The sequence below is a fragment of the Talpa europaea genome, assembly GCF_964194135.1.
Source record: "Talpa europaea genome assembly, chromosome: 1".
In the NCBI taxonomy this organism is placed as follows: Eukaryota; Metazoa; Chordata; class Mammalia; order Eulipotyphla; family Talpidae; genus Talpa; species Talpa europaea.
Window position 1 is genome coordinate 79,717,588 of NC_140073.1, and position 25,345 is coordinate 79,742,932.

Sequence of the window (25,345 nt, forward strand, 5' to 3'; positions counted from 1 at the left end):
TTTGAAGTGCTTTTACACAAATTGCTTTAAAAGTAGAGTTTATATTTAATACACTCCACCAGCAGTGCATGCATTTCCCTATAGCTTCTCCCTTATCAATTATCATCACTTTTTTATTTTTAGTAATAAAATATATGGCATTAGTCATTTTATTGTTGTTTGAATGTGCATACTATAATTAGTAGAAAAGTTGGAGATTGTTTCAGTTGCTTATTGATGGGTGAATTTTTCTTTTTAGCATATATAGTTTTTGTTCAGATTCATCTCCATGAGACCGCAAAATATATTTCTAGCATTTCATATAATTACAGTGATTCAATGAAATGTTTATGTTAAACTTTGGAAAACAGCAGTCCTCATTTGGGTGGGATAAATGTGTAACTGGTTGTCAGGATTTTATGTTGGTTCATGGACTATGGTCAGTCTCACTATTAGTTGTTCCTTTAGGAAAAATTGGAATATGCAGAGTGTGGGAACAGGCACCTATAAGATCCATAACCATTTACACATATATTGTCAGCCACTGTTCCATGCTCCTTACATATATTAACTAATTTAATCCTCACACAAACTCTAAAGAAGACAGACACTACTGTCTTCTTTTTACACATGAGGCCCAGAGCACGTAAGTAACTTACAAAGTCCACAAACTAGCCTGTTATAGAGCAAGGACTCACATCCAGACTCTGAAGTCTGGTTCCAAAGCTCTTAACCACTGTTTTCTTGCTACTATGAAAAGTTCAAAACAGAATCTCAATAAGAGCCAAAAAGAAAAGAATCAGTAACAATGAGCAAAATTAAGAGAAAGGTTGCACAAATGTAATTTATGAGTTCCACAGAGGAAGAAGTTAAAGATGTGAGATAGCTACAAGTACCTGACAAAAATTTTTCCCAGAGAATAAAGTGAAGAGTCATCAGCATCACAAACAAAAGGTATGTGGGGAATAATAACTAGTTTGAAGAAATAAAGAAATACAGAGGCTATGATAGAAACAACACAGGATTTTTAGTCCATTTACATTTAGAGTTAATATTGATATGTTAGCATCTGTATTTGCCATTGTGTTTGTCTTTCCTTTGATTTTATTTATTCTTTTAATAACTTTTTTTTTTTTGGCCTTCTTTCATTGTTATTCGTCCCTCTGAGGTTCTGGCTTTAGGACTCCTTGTAGTATTTTTTGGAGTGGGGGTTTAGTTGCAATGAAATTCCGGAGTTTCTGTTTGTCTGGGAAGGTCCATATTCTTTCTTCAAAGAGGAAGGAGAGCTTTGCGGGATAGAGTATTCTTGGTTGGCATCTGTTTTCTTGGAGTCTGTTGACTATGTCCCTCCACTCTCTCCTTGCCCGTAGTGTTTCTTCGGAGAAGTCTGATGTCAGCCTGATTGGTTTTCCTTTGAATGTTATCTGTTTCTTCCCTCTTGCCAGCTTCATTATTTTTTCCTTGTCCTGGATTCTTGGGAGCTTTACTATTATGTGTCTTGCTGTATTTTTCCTTTCGTCGTGGAAGTTTGGTGTTCTTCTTGCTTCTTGTATATCAATTTTCAGCTCCTTCTTCACATTTGGGAAGTTCTCTTCAATTATCTCTTTGAATATTTTCTCTGTTCCTACATCTCTCTCCTCTCCTTCTGGTATTCCTATAACTCTTATATTTCCTTTCCTCATGGAGTCAGATAGTTCCCGAAGTCTTTCTTCGTTCTTTTTCCTTCGTACTTCTCTTTCCTTTTCTGTTTTGGTTCTTTTTATTTCTGTGTCTTCAAGATTACTTATTCGTTCTTCCATTTCATCTATTCTGCTTTCATTGCTTTTCCCAGAATTCTTTAGTTCTTCCATTAATTCTTTGATCTCCTGCATTTCTTTTACTTCCCTCTTTAGGGACTCAATTTCTTTCTTCTGACCATTGTTTTCCCTCTCTAGGGACTCAATTGCATTCTTCTGATCGTTGATTATTTTTCCCTTATCATTGTTTTCCTTTATGACTTCTGTCAGTTTTTTAATCACGGCAATTTTAAATTCTCTTTCTGGAAGGCTCAGAAATTCTTCCAAGTTATTGTCGTTGCAATCTGGGGGCTGGCTTTCTTTTTGTGGTGTGCTTTTTCTCTGGAGAGTTGCTAGGTTGCGTGTGGTTCTTAAACTCTTCAATAAAAAGACACAGAGTTGCAGCCTGGATTAAGAAACAAAACCCAACCTTCTGCTGTCTCCAGGAAACACATTTAGCTACAAAAGATAAAAATAGGCTCAAAGTTAAAGGATGGAAAACAATCCTACAAGCAAATGGACCAAAAAAGAAAGCAGGAACAGCTATACTTATATCAGATAAAACAGATTTCAAACTCAAAAAGATAAAAAGAGACCCCAATGGTCACTACATTATGATCAAGGGGACAATACTTCAAGAAGAAATAACACTCATTAACATATACTCACCAAACGAAGGAGCACCAAAATATATCAGACAACTGTTGTCCTCTCTGAAAACAGACATCAGAGAAAACACATACGTAGTGGGAGACTTCAACACACCACTATCAACAATGGATAGATCAACAAGACAAAAAATAAGTAAAGAAACTAAAGCTCTAAATAAGGACCTAGAGCAATTGGGCTTAACAGACATCTATAGAACACTAAACCCCAAAAATACGGAGTACACATTTTTCTCAAGCGCACACGGATCATTCTCCAGGATCGATCACATACTGGGGCACAAGACAAACATCAACAGATACACCAAGATTGAAATCATATCAACCATCTTTTCTGACCATGAAGGCATCAAACTAGAAATAAACCATAAAAAGAAGGCAAGGAACTTTCCTACCTCATGGAGATTAAAAACCACACTACTGGAAGACCATTGGACAAATGAGGAGATCAAAGAAGAAATTAAAAAATTTTTTGAATTGAACGACAAGGAGGACACCAATATCCTAAATGTATGGGATGCAGCAAAAGCAGTAATAAGAGGAAAATATATAGCAATAGAAGCTCACATCAAGAAACAAGAAAGAACGCAAAGAAACAACCTAATCTCGAAGCTCAAAGATCTAGAAAAAGAACAACAAAAAAACCCCAAAACCAGTAGAAGAAAAGAAATAATAAAAACCAAAGCAGAAATAAATGAAATTGAAACTAAAAAAACAATCCAAAAGATCAATGAAACCAAGAGCTGGTTCTTTGAAAAAATCAATAAAATAGACAAACCCCTAGCCAGGCTCACAAAGGAAAAAAGGGAGAATGCACAAATAAACAGGATCATCAATGAAAGAGGAGAAATCACAACGGACACAGCAGAAATCAAAAGAATAATCAGTAACTACTATGAACAGTTATATGGAAACAAGTTTAACAATCTAGAGGAGATGGACAAATTCCTACAACTCTACCATCACCCAAAGCTAGATAAAGAAGAAATAGAACACCTAAACAGACCAATTACAATTAGCGAAATTGAAATGGTAATCAAAAACCTCCCCAAAAACAAAAGCCCAGGACCTGATGGATTTGCAAATGAATTCTACCAAACATTCAGAGACGAATTAGTGCCTATCCTTCACAAACTCTTCCAAAAAATTGAGAAGGAAGGGACAATACCAAACACGTTCTATGAAGCCAACATTACACTAATACCAAAACCGAACAAGGACAACACAAAAAAGGAAAACTACAGGCCAATCTCCCTAATGAACACTGATGCAAAAATCCTCAATAAAATTTTAGCTATCAGAATCCAACAATGTATCCATAAGATAATTCACCACGACCAAGTTGGATTCATTCCAGGGGCACAAGGATGGTTTAACATCCGAAAATCAATCAACGTTATCCAACACATCAACAAAAAGAAATATAAAAACCATATGATAATATCAATAGATGCTGAGAAAGCTTTCGACAAAGTGCAACACCCATTCATGATAAAAGCCCTTGAAATTCTTGGGATACAAGGAACATACCTCAACATCATAAAGGCCATCTATGACAAGCCAACAGCCAGTATCATTCTCAATGGTGAAAAGCTGAAAGCAATTCCATTAAGATCTGGAACAAGACAAGGATGTCCACTCTCACCATTGCTTTTCAATATAATACTGGAAGTCCTAGCCAGGGCAATAAGACAAGAGAAAGACATCCAAGGAATCCAAATAGGAAAAGAAGAAGTCAAACTATCACTATTTGCAGACGATATGATATTATACATAGAGAACCCCAAAAACTCCACAGAAAAGCTAATTCAACTCATCAATCAGTTCAGTAAAGTGGCAGGATACAAAATCAACACGCAAAAGTCAGTAGCCTTCCTATACACAAACAATAAATCTGAAGAAGAAGAAATCAAAAAGACCATCCCTTTTGTTATTGAAACAAAAAAAATCAAATATTTGGGAATAAATCTAACAAAAGAGGTAAAGGACCTATACAAAGAAAACTATAAAACACTGTTAAAAGAAATAGAAGAAGACACAAAGAAATGGAGAGACATCCCCTGCTCATGGATTGGAAGAATAAACATTATTAAAATGGCCATCCTTCCAAAAGCAATATACAGATTCAATGCTATTCCAATCAAAATTTCAATGTCATTCTTCAAAGAAATAGAACAATTATTGATGAAATTCATATGGAATCACAAAAAACCCCGAATAGCCAAAGCTCTCCTGAAAAAAAAAGAAGGGAATGGAGGCATCAGACTCCCAGTCTTCAAACTATACTACAAAGCCATAATCATCAAAACCGCATGGTATTGGAACAAGAACAGACATACAGACCAATGGAATCGAATAGAAAATCCAGAAATAAACCCACAGGTTTATGGTCAACTAATCTTTGACAAAGGAGCAAAGACTATGCATTGGAGCAAAGAAAGTTTGTTCAATAAATGGTGCTGGGAAAACTGGGTCGCTACATGCAAAAGAATGAAGCTTGACCACCACCTCACACCATACACAAAAATCAACTCAAAATGGATTAAAGAACTAGACATAAGACCTGAAACCATAAAATATATAGAAGGAAATATAGGCGAAACACTACGTGATTTGCACATCAAAGACATCTTTACAGACACATCACCCAAAGCAGTGATAGTGAAGGCAAAGATAAACAGCTGGGACTATATCAAATTAAAGAGCTTTTGCACAGCAAAAGAGACAATAACAAAAACAAAGAGAAACCCCACCAACTGGGAGAACATTTTTGCACCCAACACTAATGATAAAGGACTGATCACAAAAATCTGCAAAGAGCTGATGAGTCTCAACAACAACAAAGAAAATAATCCAGTCAAAAAATGGGCAGAAGAGCTTAAAAGAAACTTCTCTGAAGAGGAAATGCAAATGGCCAACAGGCATATGAAAAAATGTTCAACATCACTTGCCATCAGGGAAATGCAAATCAAAACTACCATGAGATACCATCTTACACCAGTGAGAATGGCACATATTAAAAAAACTAGCAATAACAAATGTTGGCGAGGGTGTGGAGAAAAAGGAACTCTTCTGCACTGTTGGTGGGAGTGCAAACTGGTCCAACCACTGTGGAAAGCTGTGTGGAGATTTCTGGACCTACTAAACATAGAGCTTCCATATGACCCAGCAATTCCACTCCTAGGTATTTACCCAAAGGACACAGAAACATCAATTCCAAAGAGCACCTGCACCCCTATGTTTATAGCAGCACTGTTTACAATAGCTAAGCTTTGGAAACAACCCAAATGCCCCAAAATAGATGACTGGATCAAGAAGATGTGGTACATATATACCATGGAATATTACTCAGCATTCAAAAAAGATAAACACATGCAATTTGCTGCAACATGGATGGCGCTGGAAGGGATCATGCTCAGCGAAATAAGCCAAAAAGAAAAAGAAAAATACCGGATGGTCTCACTCATAGCAGGAATCTAGAAAACTTAAATAAGGGACCAGGAAAATGAATAACTATAAGAAAGTGAAAATCAAAATCAACAAAAAACTATGAACCAGAGACACTTTTAGGGGGGCGGGGGCGGGAGGGGAGGGATTGGGGTCAGAATGGGGGGCTGCAATTGTATGGGGAATATAACAATAAAATTTATAAAAAAAAAAAAAAAAAGAAACAACACAGGATTTTTAAATTTATTTTAGAATGTTAAAATGAAAGACTAAGATGTACCTGGGTGGCACAAGGAGAAGAGAAATAAAGACACTCAGTTGCGAGTACAGGAGGAAAATATTAGAACAGCATATCCCAAACATAGATGGATTTCATAAACCTGACAATAGCGCCAGAGGTAACACTAGATAACAATAGATTAGACATATAACACCGCTTTCTCATCTGCAGACCACAGGATGCCAAACATACAGAAGAGAAAACAGGCATAGAAATCGTAAGTAACCTCCTTAGATGGGGAGGTTCTATAAAGAGACTCTCAGGAGCAATCTCACAAGCAAGGCAGCTGCTTATATTTGTAAACCATAAAAACCTGTTCAGACAACCAAAAAGAAAACGAGCTTTCATTTAAAGAATAAAAGTGAAGGAAGACCTTGAGTTTTGCAATTTAAGCCTTAGAGAAAACATCAGAGAAGAAAAGGCAAGTTCAGGAGTGAAAAAAGCCCATTTCTTCCTCAGAAATAAGTTCAAGGTTATTTCAATCATAATATTAAAAAATAGGGTAAAGGCTAAAAAAAAAGTTTTCAAGTTGCGTGAAAGAAATGCATTAATATGAAGGAATTTTTAGTGCTTTTAAAAAAGAAAATTGTTTAAGTATACCTTAAAAATTAAACATTTTTATTTATAGATTTTTATTATTTTTTTCTTACATCATTCTTCATTTCTGTTCAATATTTGATATCTCCCTCCCCTCAGGTGTAGACCCTATAATAGTTCTCCCAACACCATCACCCTCATGATCCATCACCATAGCTCCTTGGACCCTTCCTTCCCCTCCCTCCTATTTATCCATTTTTAATATATGACACTCATTTTAAACATTGGTCTCTAGGTATTTATGTAATATTAGTAACCCCAAACAATACAACCTTTCATGTGGTGACAAAAGCTACTACATAGCAGGGTTTCTCACTCTCAACACTACTGACATCTGGGACAAGACAATTCCCCAAACTGGGGGTGTTTGGGGCTGTCCTGCACATTGTATGAAGTGGAGCGGCACCCCTGGCCTCAGCTCACTAGATGCAGTAACATCTTTGCCCAGTTGTGACATCAAACATGTTTCCAAACATTGCAAATGCCCCTGAGGGACAAAATCATCCCCTGTTGAGAAACACTTTGCTACAGCAACGTTGGTAAGCTGACTGTTTAGAAATATTATAATGCACAAAAGTAAAATACTCAAATGTATTTAGAAAATACATCTATATTTAGAAAAATGTATTTATACAATAGTTACCATTGTACATCATCCCATCCCATGCCCCAGAAATGATTTAACCATTTCTGTATTTTAATTTTTTTAATAATAAATTTTATTTTTATATTCCCCATACAATTGCAACCCCCCCATTCTGACCCCAATCCCTCCCCTCCCGCCCCCTAACCCCCATAGAGTGTCTCTGGTTCATAGTTTTTTGTTGATTTTGATTTTCACTTTCTTATAGTTATTCGTTTTCCTGGTCCCTTATTTAAGTTTTCTAGATTCCTGCTATGAGTGAGACCATCGGTATTTTTCTTTTTCTTTCTGGCTTATTTCGCTGAGCATGATCCCTTCCAGCGCCATCCATGTTGCTGCAAATTGCATGTGTTTACCTTTTTTGAATGCTGAGTAATATTCCATGGTATATATGTACCACATCTTCTTGATCCAGTCATCTATTTTTGGGCATTTGGGTTGTTTCCAAAGCTTAGCTATTGCAAATAGTGCTGCTATAAACATAGGGGTGCAGGTGCTCTTTGGAATTGATGTTTCTGTGTCCTTTGGGTAAATACCTAGGAGTGGAATTGCTGGATCATATGGAAGCTCTATGTTTAGTAGGTCCAGAAATCTCCACACAGCTCTCCATAGTGGTTGGACCAGTTTGCACTCCCCCCAACAGTGCTGAAGAGTCCTTTTTCTCCACACCCTTGCCAACATTTGTTGTTGCTAGTTTTTTTAATATGTGTCATTCTCACTGGTGTGAGATGGTATCTCATGGTAGTTTTGATTTGCATTTCCCTGATTACAAGTGATGTTGAACATTTTTTCATATGCCTGTTGGTCATTTGCATTTCCTCTTCAGAGAAGTTTCTTTTTAGCTCTTCTGCCCATTTTTTTTGACTGGATTATTTTCTTTGTTGTTGTTGAGTCTCATCAGCTCTTTGCAGATTTTTGTGATCAGTCCTTTATCATTAGTGTTGGGTGCAAAAATGTTCTCCCAGTTGGTGGGGTTTCTCTTTGTTTTTGTTATTGTCTCTTTTGCTGTGCAGAAGCTCTTTAATTTGATGTAGTCCCAGCTGTTTATCTTTGCCTTCACTATCACTGCTTTGGGTGATGTGTCTGTAAAGATGTCTTTGATGTGAATATCACGTAGTGTTTCGCCTATATTTCCTTCTATGTATTTTATGGTTTCAGGTCTTATGTCTAGTTCTTTAATCCATTTTGAATTGATTTTTGTGTATGGTGTGAGGTAGTGGTCAAGCTTCATTCTTTTGCATGTAGCGACCCAGTTTTCCCAGCACCATTTATTGAACAAACTTTCTTTGCTCCAATGCATAGTCTTTGCTCCTTTGTCAAAGATTAGTTGACCATAAATCTGTGGGTTTATTTCTGGATTTTCTATTTGATTCCATTGGTCTGTATGTCTGTTCTTGCTCCAATACCATGCAGTTTTGATGATTATGGCTTTGTAGTATAGTTTGAAGTCTGGGAGTGTGATGCCTCCATTCCCTTCTTTTTTTTTCAGGAGAGCTTTAGCTATTTGGGGTTTTTGGTGATTCCATATGAATTTCATCAATAATTGTTCTATTTCTTTGAAGAATGACATTGAAATTTTGATTGGAATAGCATTGAATCTGTATATTGCTCTTGGTAGGATGGCCATTTTAATAATGTTTATTCTTCCAATCCATGAGCAGGGGATGTCTTTCCATTTCTTTGTGTCTTCTTCTATTTCTTTTAACAGTGTTTTATAGTTTTCTTTGTATAGGTCCTTTACCTCTTTTGTTAGATTTATTCCCAAATATTTGATTTTTTTTGTTTCGATAATAAAAGGGATTTTTTTTTATTTCTTCTTCTTCAGATTTATTGTTTGTGTATAGGAAGGCTACTGACTTTTGCGTGTTGATTTTGTATCCTGCTACTTTACTGAACTGATTGATGAGTTGAATTAGTTTTTCTGTGGAGTTTTTGGGGTTCTCTATGTATATTATCATATCATCTGCAAATAGTGATAGTTTGACTTCTTCTTTTCCTATTTGGATTCCTTGGATGTCTTTCTCTTGTCTTATTGCTCTGGCTAGGACTTCCAGTATTATATTGAAAAGCAGTGGTGAGAGTGGACATCCTTGTCTTGTTCCAGATCTTAATGGAATTGCTTTCAGCTTTTCACCATTGAGAATGATACTGGCTGTTGGCTTGTCATAGATGGCCTTTATGATGTTGAGGTATGTTCCTTGTATCCCAAGAATTTCAAGGGCTTTTATCATGAATGGGTGTTGCACTTTGTTGAAAGCTTTCTCGGCATCTATTGATAATATCATGTGGTTTTTATATTTCTTTTTGTTGATGTGTTGGATAATGTTTATTGATTTTCAGATGTTGAACCATCCTTGTGTCCCTGGAATGAATCCTACTTGGTCGTGGTGAATTATCTTTGTATTTTAATTTTTAATTTTACTTTTTAATCGAACTAATACATTTAAAAAAAATCCAGGAATAGTAAAATACACAGTAAAATGGTTTTCAGTTTCCCTCTCCACTATGCCTCAGAGGCAACAACTTTTAACCTTCTAACTATTTCTTTTGGTATTTCCTTCCACAAATCTATATAATATATTTATCCTGCTGGCCCTTGGGTCATCAACATAAGATATTATCTATTAGCTTCTTTTTTTAAAGATTTATTTATTTATGCATGCAAGAACTGGGTTCTAGAAGCCAGAGATGTGGGGGGGGGGGTGAGAGGATTCCCCAGAGACAGAGTGGGGAACAGAACAGGCAGATTGAATGAAATACACTGCTGAGGGAGGAGCAGCAGTGTGAGGGATCCAACTCGCGCTGCAGTGGCTGCAGATAGCTTCACAGTGCTGTGTCTTAACCCCTTGCACCCCAGGGAGGCCCAATTAGCTTTTTACTGCAATAAAAAGCGGGCAATATTCTTATAACTCACCCCATCTTCCCAATAAATTCACCCTCTTTTTTCTTATATCAATGATCAAAGTTCAAGTTATGAGTACATGGGTAGATAGTAGTACAATAGTGTGTAATATATTTTTTCCTTGTATAACTTTTTTTTCCTGCATAAAACCACAAACCCTTTTTATGTGTTTGTTTTACTTGTTTTCTATTTCTTTATTTTTTTAAAGATTTATTTATTTATGCATACAAGAGCTGGGGTACAGGCCAGAGATGCAGGGGGCAGCGGGTAAGAGGATTTACCAGAGACAGAGTGGGGAACAGAACAGGCAGACTGACTGAAATACACTGCTGAGGGGAGCAGTGGGCGAGACAGGAGATGTCTGCTGCACCATGTGGGTAGCTCCCTGGCTGGTCAGGGATTGAACTCATGCTGCAGAGGCTATGGATAGCTTCATAGTACTGTGCTCAACCCTTTGCGCCACAAGGGAGGCCCTATTCTATTACTTTTAATCTAAATGTAGCATCCATTCAGAAAAATGCACATATCATTTAAAAAAAAAAGAAAAATGCATGTAAGTGTATAGATTCATGAACTTTCATAAACTGAACACACTCAAGTAACCAGGATCCAGATCAAATAAAAGAATTCTGAGACATAACATACAAATCGAGATCTATAAAAGAAAAAATGAATTGAGTGGTTTTCATCCACATTAAAAAGGCTAAAAAACAAGCCAAGTTATTCACATTGACTAGTAGGAATATTTATAAATCACATATCCAGAATATATGTAGAATTCTCTAAACCTAATAGTAAGGAAACAAATGGTTGAATTAGAAAATGGATGAAAGATCTGAACATAAAATTTATGCTGATGAAGAATAAACACATGAAAAATGTTTAACATCTGTCAATAGGGAAATGCAAATTAAAACCACAACGAGATGCCACCATACACCTATTTAAATAGTTAAAATAAAAAATACTGGGGTCTCCCTAGTGGTGCAAGGGCTAAGTCTAGCACTATCAAGCTATCTGCAGCAGTGGTTCAATCCCTGGCCAGGAAGCTCACCCACATGGTGCAGCAGACCTCTCCTGTCTCGCCCCCTACTCCCCTCAGCATTGTATTTCAGTCAATCCACCTGTTCTTCTCCCCACTCTGTCTCTGGTGAATCCTTTCACCCATCCCCCCTGAACCTCTGGTCTATACCCCAGTTCTTTTATACATACATAAATAAAATAAATCTTTAAAAAAGACCTCTCATTCTTTGTTGGTGGGAATCTAAAATGGTAACTCCACTTTAGAAAACTGTGTGGCAACTTGAAAAAGGTTAAAAATACATTTACCATATGATCCAGCAACTGAACTCTTGGGCATGCACCCTAGAAAAATGAAAACATACATTCACAAAAAAATCCATACATGAATGTTCATGGTAGCTTTCTTTGTAATAGCTCCAAACTGGAAAAAAAACAAATATCCTCCAACAGATAAATGGCTAAATAAACTGTGGGACATTCATACCATAGAATACTAAGAAATATAAATAAAGTATATAAAACATATAAATATATAAAGTATCTAAGATGCAGCTATTTTCAACTACATATCAACTGTTGTGTTTTATAAAAATTCAAAAGGTGCAAATGAGTATAGAGTGCAAAGTTCCTCTCTAATTCTGTCACTGCAGTCAACCACTGCTAACAGCTTGTTTAAAGTCTTGGGTATCATTCCACAGTTTTCTATGGAGCAGAGTGTTTGCTACTAGAATTGTTATTATACTATGAGGAACTTTTTGTAGTGTCATCTTCATGGGCAGGGTGTGATGGACAGGGTCAAGAGGTGGCACCTCCTTTGTGGTACCCTGTAATGGATTTGACATGATCAGATTAATGATTTCCTTTTCCATATTAACATACATAAAGACAAGCTACATTTTATTATTTAGTATGGATTCAACTGCAATGATATTCTTTGCTATTCAATACACACATGTACTGCATGAGATTGAGAGTTGATGAGCTAATTATTACTCTGGGATAAAACTCAGCACATTGTCTCATTATTTGTGCTTTAAAATTCTTTAAGATTACATTTTAAAATATAATTCTAATATATGATTATTATAAGAGATTTAATCAGCACAAATGAAGTAGCAGATGGAGTAGGTTATCCATTTTGTTGTTAGTTTCTCACTTTAAAGAGAGCATCTTACCTCACTGCTGCTGATGCTTTGCAAGATTATATTTTGGTTTTTAGTAACTATCATCATATCAGTAGAAGAAGAATTTGTATCATGACAAATGTCAAGCAATGATTCAGCATGTCTTTCTGCAAAAAGAAACATAATAATGTATTTTAATAAGACTCCTCTCCAGCAATTTCAAAGGAAGATGTAGCTCTAGGTTCTAAAATTGACTCCATTTTGTCAAAGATTTTCCTGAAATAGTGCTCTGAGATCTGATGAAGTGTTAGGTAATACCTTCCACAGGAAGAGATGGGAGGACAAGAGTTCATAGAGTGGATAGGCTTTTATTTGTCAGTTTTAAAGAAAAAAAGTTAGGCTACATTGCTAAGCGAAACCCCTAGTAAGGCTGGACATGACACTTGCTCTATAGTTGCCAAAGACAAAAGCATTTAGTTGCTCTGGGAATACTTCCTGTCTAGCACTTGAAGCCACATTAAACTGACAAAGTTCTGAACACCAAATAGTGAAACTTCAGCTAGTTCTTGAAGGAGATTGCTCTTATATGCATTCTCTCACTATCCTGACATCTTCAAACAAGCATGGGCTCTTCCATAATAATTTCTTCCTCTTCCTGTGGTTCTTCCATATATCTTGTAACTGAAACAAAAATGAGTAAGTGGTCCATACTCAAACCCTCCATTTCTTCTCCACATTTTTCTTCTTGAGTCTTGGTAATTTATCTTCTCTCTTTAACCTTCAGTTTAACCACTGAAACTTCCTTACCACATCTATTCTGTGTCCCTTTTCCAATCTGGCATTGTTTTCACTCCTTCCTTCTCACAACCCCCTTCAGATTCTCTTCCTCTCTCTCACTCTCCAGGGCTGGCATACCCCTATCTAACTGTAGGTGCACCTCCTCAGTTCTGCCCCCTGAAATTTTCTCACCATCATTATCTTTCAATGATTTTAACCACTCTCACGTCCTGACAATCACTTTTTAGAGAGAATTCCCAAACTAACATATCAACCCATTCTTTCTCACAAGCACTGTGCTATAAAAAATTGCTACTTGAAAGTTCTTCAAAGAAATAGAACAATTATTGATGAAATTCATATGGAATCACAAAAAACCCCGAATAGCCAAAGCTCTCCTGAAAAAAAAAGAAGGGAATGGAGGCATTACACTCCCAGACTTCAAACTATACTACAAAGCCATAATCATCAAAACTGCATGGTATTGGAACAAGAACAGACATACAGACCAATGGAATCAAATAGAAAATCCAGAAATAAACCCACAGATTTATGGTCAACTAATCTTTGACAAAGGAGCAAAGACTATGCATTGGAGCAAAGAAAGTTTGTTCAATAAATGGTGCTGGGAAAACTGGGTCGCTACATGCAAAAGAATGAAGCTTGACCACTACCTCACACCATACACAAAAATCAACTCAAAATGGATTAAAGAACTAGACATAAGACCTGAAACCATAAAATATATAGAAGGAAATATAGGCGAAACACTACGTGATTTGCACATCAAAGACATCTTTACAGACACATCACCCAAAGCAGTGATAGTGAAGGCAAAGATAAACAGCTGGGACTACATCAAATTAAAGAGCTTCTGCACAGCAAAAGAGACAATAACAAAAACAAAGAGAAACCCCACCAACTGGGAGAACATTTTTGCACCCAACACTAATGATAAAGGACTGATCACAAAAATCTGCAAAGAGCTGATGAGACTCAACAACAACAAAGAAAATAATCCAGTCAAAAAATGGGCAGAAGAGCTAAAAAGAAACTTCTCTGAAGAGGAAATGCAAATGGCCAACAGGCATATGAAAAAATGTTCAACATCACTTGCCATCAGGGAAATGCAAATCAAAACTACCATGAGATACCATCTTACACCAGTGAGAATGGCACATATTAAAAAAACTAGCAACAACAAATGCTGGCGAGGGTGTGGAGAAAAAGGAACTCTTCTACACTGTTGGTGGGAGTGCAAACTGGTCCAACCACTGTGGAAAGCTGTGTGGAGATTTCTGGACCTACTAAACATAGAGCTTCCATATGATCCAGCAATTCCACTCCTAGGTATTTACCCAAAGGACACAGAAACATCAATTCCAAAGAACACCTGCACCCCTATGTTTATAGCAGCACTGTTTACAATAGCTAAGCTTTGGAAACAACCCAAATGCCCAAAAATAGATGACTGGATCAAGAAGATGTGGTCCATATATACCATGGAATATTACTCAGCATTCAAAAAAGAGAAACACATGCAATTTGCAGCAACATGGATGGCGCTGGAAGGGATCATGCTCAGCGAAATAAGCCAAAAAGAAAAAGAAAAATACCGGATGGTCTCACTCATAGCAGGAATCTAGAAAACTTAAATAAGGGACCAGGAAAATGAATAACTATAAGAAAGTGAAAATCAAAATCAACAAAACACTATGAACCAGAGACACTTTTAGGGGGGCGGGGGCGGGAGGGGAGGGATTGGGGTCAGAATGGGGGGCTGCAATTGTATGGGGAATATAACAATAAAATTTATTATTAAAAAAAAAATGAAAGTTCTAAGGTTCCACTAAATTGAATGGAATGGAATCAATATCCTCACCAGAGTGTCTTGTACTCTGGTTGGCTATATCTCCAGCTCCTCTCTTTGTGGGGTTGAAATTTTGGAATCACCTTTGATTCAGCTCTCTTCACCTTTGTCTTCATATGCTCTATTTATCTTACATTACTAAGTTCTGTGATATCTTTCATACTATCTCTTAGATTCACCAAACCCAGGTCCTCTCACTCCCACCAATATACCATGTCCAAAGACTCTTGCTAGTTCCTACCATCACACAAATAGACACTTCTGTGGTTTCTTCATAAAGTTCTCTATCATGAGTTTTTCCCCTTGAATTCATTTGTACAATGAGAACAGATTAATTTTTATAAAGCATGACTTTCATCCATTTTCTGGCTGAAAATTCCTTAAAGACTCTATTTTAATAATAAAAAAAAATGTCTTTCCGCCTGACAATTAAGGCTCACCCTCAATAGATGGTTAGTCATATATCTAGTTATATGCATTTCTTTTCCCTGACATGAACTTTCAGTTTCTGTCTCCGCATTGTCCCAGGGATAAGCCATTCTCATTTATACCATGGTACCTCTGCTCTACAAAATCGAATCTCACCCTTTTCAATGACCATATTGAGTCTTACCTCCTCCATGAAACCTTTTTAGGTATATCCTTACTTCTTGTCCAGAAGCTTCACACAAAACACCAATTAATCAAGTCAAGCAAATTTCACAAAGCTAAATGTTGCTCAGTGTTACTTTTTCATTATACTTTTCTCTGGACATTTTTATATCTTTTCTCAGTCTTTTCCTCCCCACCTATGTCAAACCTGAGTGTTTTTTTTTTTTTTCCTATCCATATCTTACCCAGACTTAAAGAACCACCAAAGTTCCTATTCCTTTTTCAAATTCAAAACAAGTGCTTTCTCTTCTCACTTAAGTGATTTGTCCCTGATCATAATGAACACTTTCAAAAGTTTGGACTATCCCCGAGAGTATCTAGTTGGTGGTTTGATTTCTTTAAATGGGCCTATCACATACATGTAGAAAAAAATAAGATTTCTAATAAGGTTTTTATATTTGGGGAATGTTGCAAAGGTATAGAAATATTTACCTGGTTTTGGCATAGAATTCATTAGAATGTCCAATAACTCCTGTTTCTTAAAACTCTCTATTTGTGACACATAATGTATTGCTGATTTTCCACTAAAATCACAAAGTTTAGGGTCTCTAGGAAGAACAAAATCAACATTAGAGACTAAATAATAGTTGAATCTGTTAAATGAGGAAACCAATAGAGGAAACACTGATATAAAATAAATAAATAAATTTCTGTAGTTGCAGGATGACAATAGCGAATTTGAAATGTATGAGATACAAAGTGACAATTTCTCAAGACTTTAAAATAAAAAAAAAAAATCGGGCCTCCCCGGTAGCACAGAGGTTGAGCGCTGGGTTGTGAAGCTGCCCGCAGCCTCTGCAGCACCGGTTAGATAGGCGGAGGGTCCCACAGGGCACACAGACCTCTCCTGCCGCCCGCTGCTCCCCTCATTAGTGTACTTCGTCACTCTGCCTGTTCTACTCTCCGCTCTAGCTCTGGTGAATTCTCTCACCCTCCCGCACTTCTGACTGTACCCAGTGCTTGTATAAATAAATCGTTAATAAATAAATAAATAAACAAACAAATAAATAAATAAATAAAAATTTTAAAAAAATCAATGTATCTCATTCCCATTTCAATATTTGCAGAAACTTTCCAACTTTAAATAAAAGTTTTATATAGTACTTGAAGGATGCATAAATCAAGTAAAAATAAAAACATGTTGATAACTGTGTATAGTCTCAAAATAGCTGTCTTGATTGTTTTTTTTCTCCCAATGATTTTCCTAACTACTTACTTTCTTGCAATTTCTTTTTTCTTTTTTTAAATATTTATTTATTTATGCATACAAGAATTGGGGGTAGACCAGAGGTGCGGGTGGTGAGGGGATTCACCAGAGACAGAGTGGAGAACAGAACAGGTAGATCTACTAAAATACACTGCTGAGGGGAGCATCAGGAGGGATTGGAGAGGTCTGCTGTGCCATGTGGGTTACTCCCTGGCCAGTAGGGTACAGGGAGTATCGAACTTGTGCTTCAGTGGCTGGTGATAGCTTGATAGCACTGTGTCTTTAACCTCTGCGCCACCAGGGAGGCCCCACTATTTCTTTTTTCTAATGATAATAACTGGTTCTTTTATCATCCACAGTGGTAGAATGGTATGAACTCTCTTTTTAAAATTAAGCTGACATGTTTCTTTCATAGGTTCTAGGTGAAGTGGGATCACCATGACATAAAATTCCCTCTGTGTGATCTTTTCAGGTCTCTTTGTCTGGCACTGGGTTTACTAAATCCAAATGTTGACCTTAAGGTTCTTTGTAGCAACGCAAATATCTTCCTATCCTCTTTCTGCTCTACTAAATCCTAGGATTAGGCATCAGCTAAGAGAGATCCAGAGGCTAAATGATGAGAACATTATTGAAGATTAGGTGAGAGGGAAAAAATGATTAAACTTGTTTTATTAAACACATTCTGGAACAATGAGCAAGTTAGTCTTGACCTCCAACCTAAATCCTTTGAATTTGATTCTCTTTATTGTAAAAGAACAGGGTAATGTCTTATGATACATAACAATATTCTCATATGAACTTTTCTTTATCAAAGGTCATGATTCAAGAGAAACAGCACAGAAACAAGAATTGGGGGACTGATTATACCTTCATATGTAACTTTCAGAAAGTCACTTACTCACTGGTACCTCAGTTTGCTCATCTGCCTTAATTTGTGTTTCTCCACATAGAATCCTTTTATCTCTTACATTTCGGACTCTACTCCAGGCTCATTGAATACCATCTCTGTGGTGGTGTCCGGTAATCTATTTACATTTCTAACAATCTTCTCATCTTTTCTTAATAATGAAGTCTTAGGTAACTTCAAACTTCCAATTTCATCCTATTTCACAAACTGATTCTTTTATAATAACTCATGTTCCTGACTATTCTTTTGTTCTTAAATCTCACTCTTCCTTTTTTCTTTTCTAAAACAAAGTTCATACATATATTAAGAAATACTGAGCAAGAGCTTGGGCTATTTGCTCTGATCTGATGACAAGTTATCTAAGTGACAAACAGCATTAGAAAACAACAATTTTTTTTTTAGAAAACAATAATTCTAACATGGGAGATTGCTTATTAATTCTAAGAGATTTTTTATTATTTATTTCCCCCTTATTAAAAAAATGTTGGCATACAGTAATTTTAAAATAACTGGTAATCACTTTTATAAGTTGCTTTTGAAAGACTGAGAATGCTTTTTGAGATAATTAGTCACATCTTGGGTATAGGGAGTTGCATACTTGAGAATTATTTGACATTCACAGTAACTATCAAAACGAGTATTTAAGAAAAATAAAACAAAGGGCCAATAGAATAAAAATAATAGATAGCTATATCTGGCATCTGTACTCACTTTATGATGTAAATCACTTCTTGAAGTCCCTTTTACAAATATGCATATAAATTTAATACATAACTTAAAGAACTTTAAAACATGTATATACAAATTAAAATATATAAATACAATAAATATATAAAATATGTAAACTATATAAAATATAATATATATACACATTTAACACATATATTACAAATGCCTTCTGTAAATAATAATAGTTTAGATGCCCTTCCACTGGTGCTAGCTGATGACTCATACTCACGCATGATGCCTGAGGAGCTCAGACAGAACTTCCACTGGTCTGTAAACTGTTAACATATCAATATGCTCAAAGAGGTCCACATCCCTCACAGCCAGCATCAGAGGGGTTAAGCCATGTTGGTTTGGGAAATTTATATCCAGGAACTCTTCAGATGCCTTTAAAAACATGAAGATTTATTTTTGTTATGTTTTTACTACAAGGCTATTTATACTGATATTTTCATTTTCATTGCTTGGCCAAACTCTCATTTTAACTTTAATATATTCTTTCTCAATATTTATTTAATCTAGGAGAAAGATGATGAGGTGAAAACACATGGCTGAGAGACAGACAAATCTGGGTTTGAATTTTAGCTCCTTAATATGTTTTTATAAATCTCTGATAAGGTTTTATCAAGGACACTTTTTCTTTTTAAGATTATGGGTTTTTTTGCTTTTTTTTTTTTAGAGATTTTATTTTATTTATTTATACAAGCCCTGGGGTATAGCCAGAAGCGGGGGAGGGTGAGAGAATTCATTAGAGCCAGAGCATCGTCAGCTAAGCTTTGGAAACAACCCAAATGCCCAAAAATAGATGACTGGATCAAGAAGATGTGGTACATATATACCATGGAATATTACTCAGCATTCAAAAAAGATAAACACATGCAATTTGCTGCAACATGGATGGCGCTGGAAGGGATCATGCTCAGCGAAATAAGCCAAAAAGAAAAAGAAAAATACCGGATGGTCTCACTCATAGCAGGAATCTAGAAAACTTAAATAAGGGACCAGGAAAATGAATAACTATAAGAAAGTGAAAATCAAAATCAACAAAAAACTATGAACCAGAGACACTTTTAGGGGGGCGGGGGCGGGAGGGGAGGGATTGGGGTCAGAATGGGGGGCTGCAATTGTATGGGGAATATAACAATAAAATTTATAAAAAAAAAAAAAAAAGCTTTGAGAAAAAGCAACACTCAGCCACACAAAGCATTCTAGAAACACCTAATGAACATAGTTTTAGGAAAGGAATGAACATTTTTTAAACCTAAAGAATTAATCAATTTCTCTAGTATTTCCAAATTCAATAAATAAAATACTATCAATGAGAAAAAAAAAAACAAAAAAAAAAAACAGAGCAGAGAGCAGAACAGGCAGACCAGTGCTCAACTGCTGCGCGCGGCGGGGAGGGGGGGGGGGGAAGGGCCCCAACGACACTTTGTTAAAGGTGATGAAATCACTCTGATAAAAAAAAGGGGGGGGGCAACAGTTAAACAATGAACAATTTTAACATAAGACGTAATTGTACTGAAAAATTATTTGTCATTTATCTGAAATGCAAATTTAACTGAATGTCCTGTATTTCTATTTGCAACCCTCTTTACTGACCTTCAGAGTCCTCGGCAGTAAAGTAGGAATAATATTTGCAGTATTGTTTTGATGATTAGAGATAGAATATGAAATACACCAAGCAGATTATTTGACACATGCTCAAAAAAGCAACTGTGGAATGAATGAATGATTTACAATAATAAGGCAACTCATTTAACTATAGAGACCAATGGAGGTGGCTATATAGACTTATTTGTTGTTTAATGAAAATTAAATTTAATTTGGATAATTCAGAGCTAGAAAGTTACTGGAAGGCCAGTTACACAAATTGTTAATTTTATACATCAAAGTAACTCATTAATCTCCATCTCTCTTTCACTTTATGCCATGTCAATATAGTCAGTGTCTCCACCTCAGTTTCTCTAGAGACACACTAGAGATAATGATATTACCTCAGAGGGGTGTTGTGGGAATTAATTAGTTAATATTTTTTTCAGGCTCTGAAAAGAAACCATCTTTTACACCAATGTTTATTATTAGTTATTAGAACCAAGATCAAAACTTTGAGCTGAGAATAGTCCTGCAATAGCACATTAATTCAGCATCCATTTTTTAAACTCAACTGCTAATTTTTAAGGCTAAAATATGTGGTTATGAAAAATACATAGGATGACAATAATTGATGCAAATGAAACACTGTATTTATTAAGATTTCTAAGCTCTAGTTTATGACATGAAAATTTTAGATTGTTCTTTAATACAATGAAAGGATTTAGATTTTGTTGTATATCTCCTTGAACCCTAGGTAACCAGATTATCTTTCCCTTTTTCTTTATCTGTTTGTGTCTCTACTATAAGGGAATGGAAGAAACTGTTTCCTAGCAGCAATTGATTTTCTCTCAGTTGTAAGGTCATGTGATCTGACAGTATCTCTGAAAGTAAATGCCAAGAGTAGGCAGTTGCCAGTCACACATAATTAATGTCCTTGGTTATGCATATGGTTTTGCACATTATTTTAGGACAGAGTACCTAGGGTAGAAAAATGTAAACAAGTAGATCAATACCCAAGAAGACAGCTTTTAAAAAAATGTATCCTTTTCATTTCTTTAATCACAACTAATGCAAAGCATAGGCTTTCTGATTCCATTTTCAAGATAAAGATAACTGGTCTAAAGGGATCTAAACAGCAATTGTACAAATGGCAATGATGTCAAGGGAACTCTTCTGAGCAAGATGACAGTAGCTCTCCAGAGAATTCGAGGTGCATATCATTTCCCTGGGGTGCTTGCATGACTTCTTCTAGCATCCAGCTAGAGGAAGGTAGAAATAGGCTGCTGCTGTGTTCTTTTATTATCTTGTTTTCCACCCCAGTGTCCTGTTTGATCCTATTTCTTTCTCACATTTCCTGCCTGAAACTCTCTGAGACTATATTTGAAAAGAACTTATTTTCTTTAATAGGAGTCATTTGTAGTTTGAACCCTTCTTACCTCCCACTTACCCACCCAAAGGCAGAAGCAAACATCAGTGTAACTAACCAGCAAGTGTTGAAGTTGTTCAAGATCACCTTGCCATGAACTTTGTAGAAGCTGCCTTTGGGGAGCGTGGATTCCATTGATCGACAAGAGTTGTCTTTGCACATCACAATTAGCGACATGGACTGCAGTTTGATTGCTGTAATTGCAAAGGGTAATATCTGCTCCCTTTTCCAGAAGAAATTCAACAACCTGCAAGACCACAACATTCATATTTAGTATTTTTTAGTATCAACAGTGTCTTCAGGGCTGGACAGAAAACTTAGATAGATGTAGTTCTGGTCTATAATATAGGAAAGGAGAATCAGAGGGGAATAAAAATGAATGGTTGATTTTGATGTAGGTTACTACCTTTTCCCACAATTTTGCAAAATAAAAATTTCCAAGATATGGGGCCTCCCCCGGTGGCGCAGCGGTTGAGTGCTGGGTTGCAAAGCTGCCTGCAGCCTCTGCAACGCCGGTTCGATCCCCAGCCACCGGGTGAGGGTCCCACATGGCACACAGACCTCTCCTGCCGCCCGCTGCTCCCCTCAGCAGTGTGTTTCGTCAGTCTGTCTGTTCTGCTCCCTGCTCTGGCTCTGGCGAATTCTCTCACCCTCCCGTGCTTCTGACTGTACCCAGTGCTTGTATAAATAAATAAATCTTTAAAAAAATTTCCAAGATATGGATGGTTTGGGGATGTTATTTTTTGTATCATATTAAATTTATTTTCTTACATTGTTGTTCATGTTTGTACAGTATTTGATTCCTCCCATCAGGTGTAGTCCCCACAGTTCTCCCACCACCATAGCATCCATGTGCTCCTTCCTCCCCTGTTTTGACCTCTCTCCCTTCTGCTGTTTACCTCATATGTATGCTCACCTTGCAGGTTTTGTCTTTTTCCTGACCCTTTGATTGTTCTCTATATAGTTCCACATACAAGTGAAACCATTCGATATTATCTTTTTCCTTCTGACTTATTTCATTTAGCATTATGGGAATGCTATTTTTTTAAGAACCAGAGATCTGTGAGTATTTCATGTTAAATCCATTGAAGTTCTATTAGCATCACCTACAATTTTGAATGTAACCCTCCCCCCCAATTCAGGCTTATAGATTCTTGAATGTTGCCAGTATTTACACAAGTATTTCTAGGGAGAACAATACACTCTATTCAAAATGGTGAGGCATAATTGATTCAACAAATATGGACTGACTGACTAATGTGTATAAAGAACTATCCTTGGTGCTGAGACTCCAAATGGACAAGATGTGACAATCTTTTAAGGAATTTATAGTTTAGTGAGGAACAGAGATAGATAAAAAGGCAATTTCCACACAGTGAGATAAATGTAATTATGAAATAAATACGGAAGACTGAAGGGGCACTTGGAAGAAAGTGATTTTTCAATAGAGAACTAAAGGATCAGATTCACATAACCAGGCAAAGATTGGGAAAAAGATCATTTCAAGGAAAGTGCCATGGATGCCATGATCTGAACTATGTCCCCTCAAAATTCATACTTTGAAGCCCAAATCTCCAATGTGACTGTATTTGGAGAGAGGATCTCAAAGGATATGAGGTTAAGTAAGGTCATAAGGATGGGACCCCCACCCAATCTGACAGGATTAGTCCTTATAAGAAGACATCAGAGTTTTTGTGTTCTTTTTTGTCAAATGAAGACACAAAGAAAAGGCAAGCCATCTTTAAGTCAGGAAGAGAGCTTTCACCAGAAACCAAACCAGCCAGAACCTGGATCTTGCATGGCCCAGTCTCTAAAATGATGAGAAAATAAAATTCTATAGGTTAAACCACCCAGCTTATGGCATATTTGTTATGAAAGCCTAAGATGATCAATTCAGTGGACAGAGGACAACTAATATTAGAGAGGTGGATAAAGTTAAGCATGGATTAAATTCAGAAGGGGAGAAAGAAATATGATAGAGAAATCATCAGTAGCTAAATACTGAAAGGTCTTACCAACTTAGGGTTGTGTTCTTATGGCAATGAAGAATCAGTAAGGATTTTAAGATTTTAAGCAGGGAAATTTCATGTTGAATAAAATAGTTTTAAAAAATCATTCTAACTGCTTAAATAGATTGATGTGGGGAAAATGGAAGGGAGATTTATGAGGAGATTACTGTAGTAGCTTCATAGAGAGATATTGGTGATTGAATAAAGGAAGTGGCAGTGGAAATGAAGTGTTTGAGGGCAAGACCAGAAACACTTAGGAGGTAGAAATGATTAATTGTGAGAGCTGATATTAAGCCAGAAATCAAAGATAATGCCTAGATTTCAGGTGACTTTTGTCCATTTTCCCTACTGCAACTGCAGTCCAGGCTACCATGATCTCTTGCCTGAACCAATGCAACAGCCTGCTAACAGGTCTTTTTATTTCCAAATGCTTTTACAGGAAACCCATTATATTGACTAAAATTAAAAAGTCAGATAACAACAGCTAGTGTTGGCAAGGATGTGGAGAAATCAGAAACATAATAGACTGTTGGTGAAATGTATATGATATAGATCCTTTGAAAAATTTGTTTGGCACCTTAAGTGTTTAAACACAGTGTTATATGACTCAGCAATTCCACTCCTAGGAATATTAGGAGGCCAAATGAAAAATAAAGGAAAATATATGACCGTAACAGAATGTATACATAAATACAACATTCATTGTAGTTAAATGATTAAAAACAACACAAATTTCCATAAATGAATAAATGGATAAATACAATGTGATGTAGTCTTATAATGGGATATTATTCTGCTATAAAGAGGAATAAGTACTGCTACATCCAATGACATGGATAAACTGTGAAAACAGCTAAGTGAAAGAAGTCAATTACAAAAAATTACATACTATATAAATCCATTCATAGGAAAGCCTAGAATAGGAAAATGTGATAGCCATACAGAAGGAAAAAGATAAATATCCTATCAGATGATCTCACTTGTATGTGGAATACACAGACACAAAACAAAAGGTCAAGAAAAAGGGGCCTCCCAGGTGGCGCAAGGGGTTAAGTTGCAGCACTATGAAGCTATCCTCAGCCACCACAACAGGAGTTCAATCCCCAGCCAGGCTGCTGGCCCACATGGCGTGCCAGACCTCTCTTGTCTTGCCCACTGCTCCCCTTAGCAGTGTATTTCAGTCAATCTGCCTGTTCTGTTCCCCACTCTGTCTCTGGTGAATCCTCTCACGCCCCACACCTCTGGCCTGTACCCCAGTTCTTATATGCATAAATAAATAAATAAAAATTTTTTAAAAAAGGTCAAGGAAAAGACAAAACTAGCAAGCTGACCATAGATCTGAGGCACACAGTCAGGTCAGGGAAGAGAGGAGGGCCAAAACAGGGGCAGGATGAACACAAGAGAATGTGGTGATGGTTCATGGGTGCTGTGGTGGTGGGAGAACTATGGGGACTACAATGATGTAAGAAAATAGCTAAAAAAGAAAATTGATAGACATAGAAATTACATTAGTGGTTGCTTAAGATTGGGGTGGGGAAGAGGACAGGGAGTGATAGCTAAAGGCAATAGGGTTTCCATTTTTCTGTCTTTTTTTTTTTTGAGGGGTTGGGGAGTTCTTTTTGAGGTGATAAAATGTTTTAAAATTGCCTGTGGGGCCTCCCCAGTGGCGCAGCGGTTGAGCACTGGGTTGTGAAGCTGCCCGCAGCCTCTGCAGCGCTGGTTCGATCCCCGGCTGCTC

General features: G+C 36.6%; 1 protein-coding gene across 1 annotated transcript in view; it reads right to left on the reverse strand.

Annotated features, from left to right (window-relative positions):
• Positions 1–25,345, reverse strand: part of MAP3K19 (mitogen-activated protein kinase kinase kinase 19) — a gene marked incomplete at both ends in the record, with an annotated part of 56,089 nt that overhangs the window by 25,148 nt on the left and 5,596 nt on the right. Inside the window, 4 exons of the mRNA XM_084228514.1 lie at positions 12,490–12,605; positions 16,169–16,284; positions 18,809–18,963; positions 21,657–21,845. Coding sequence (XP_084084640.1) covers positions 12,490–12,605; positions 16,169–16,284; positions 18,809–18,963; positions 21,657–21,845 — 576 coding nt within the window. The remainder of the gene's footprint in view (positions 1–12,489; positions 12,606–16,168; positions 16,285–18,808; positions 18,964–21,656; positions 21,846–25,345) is intronic.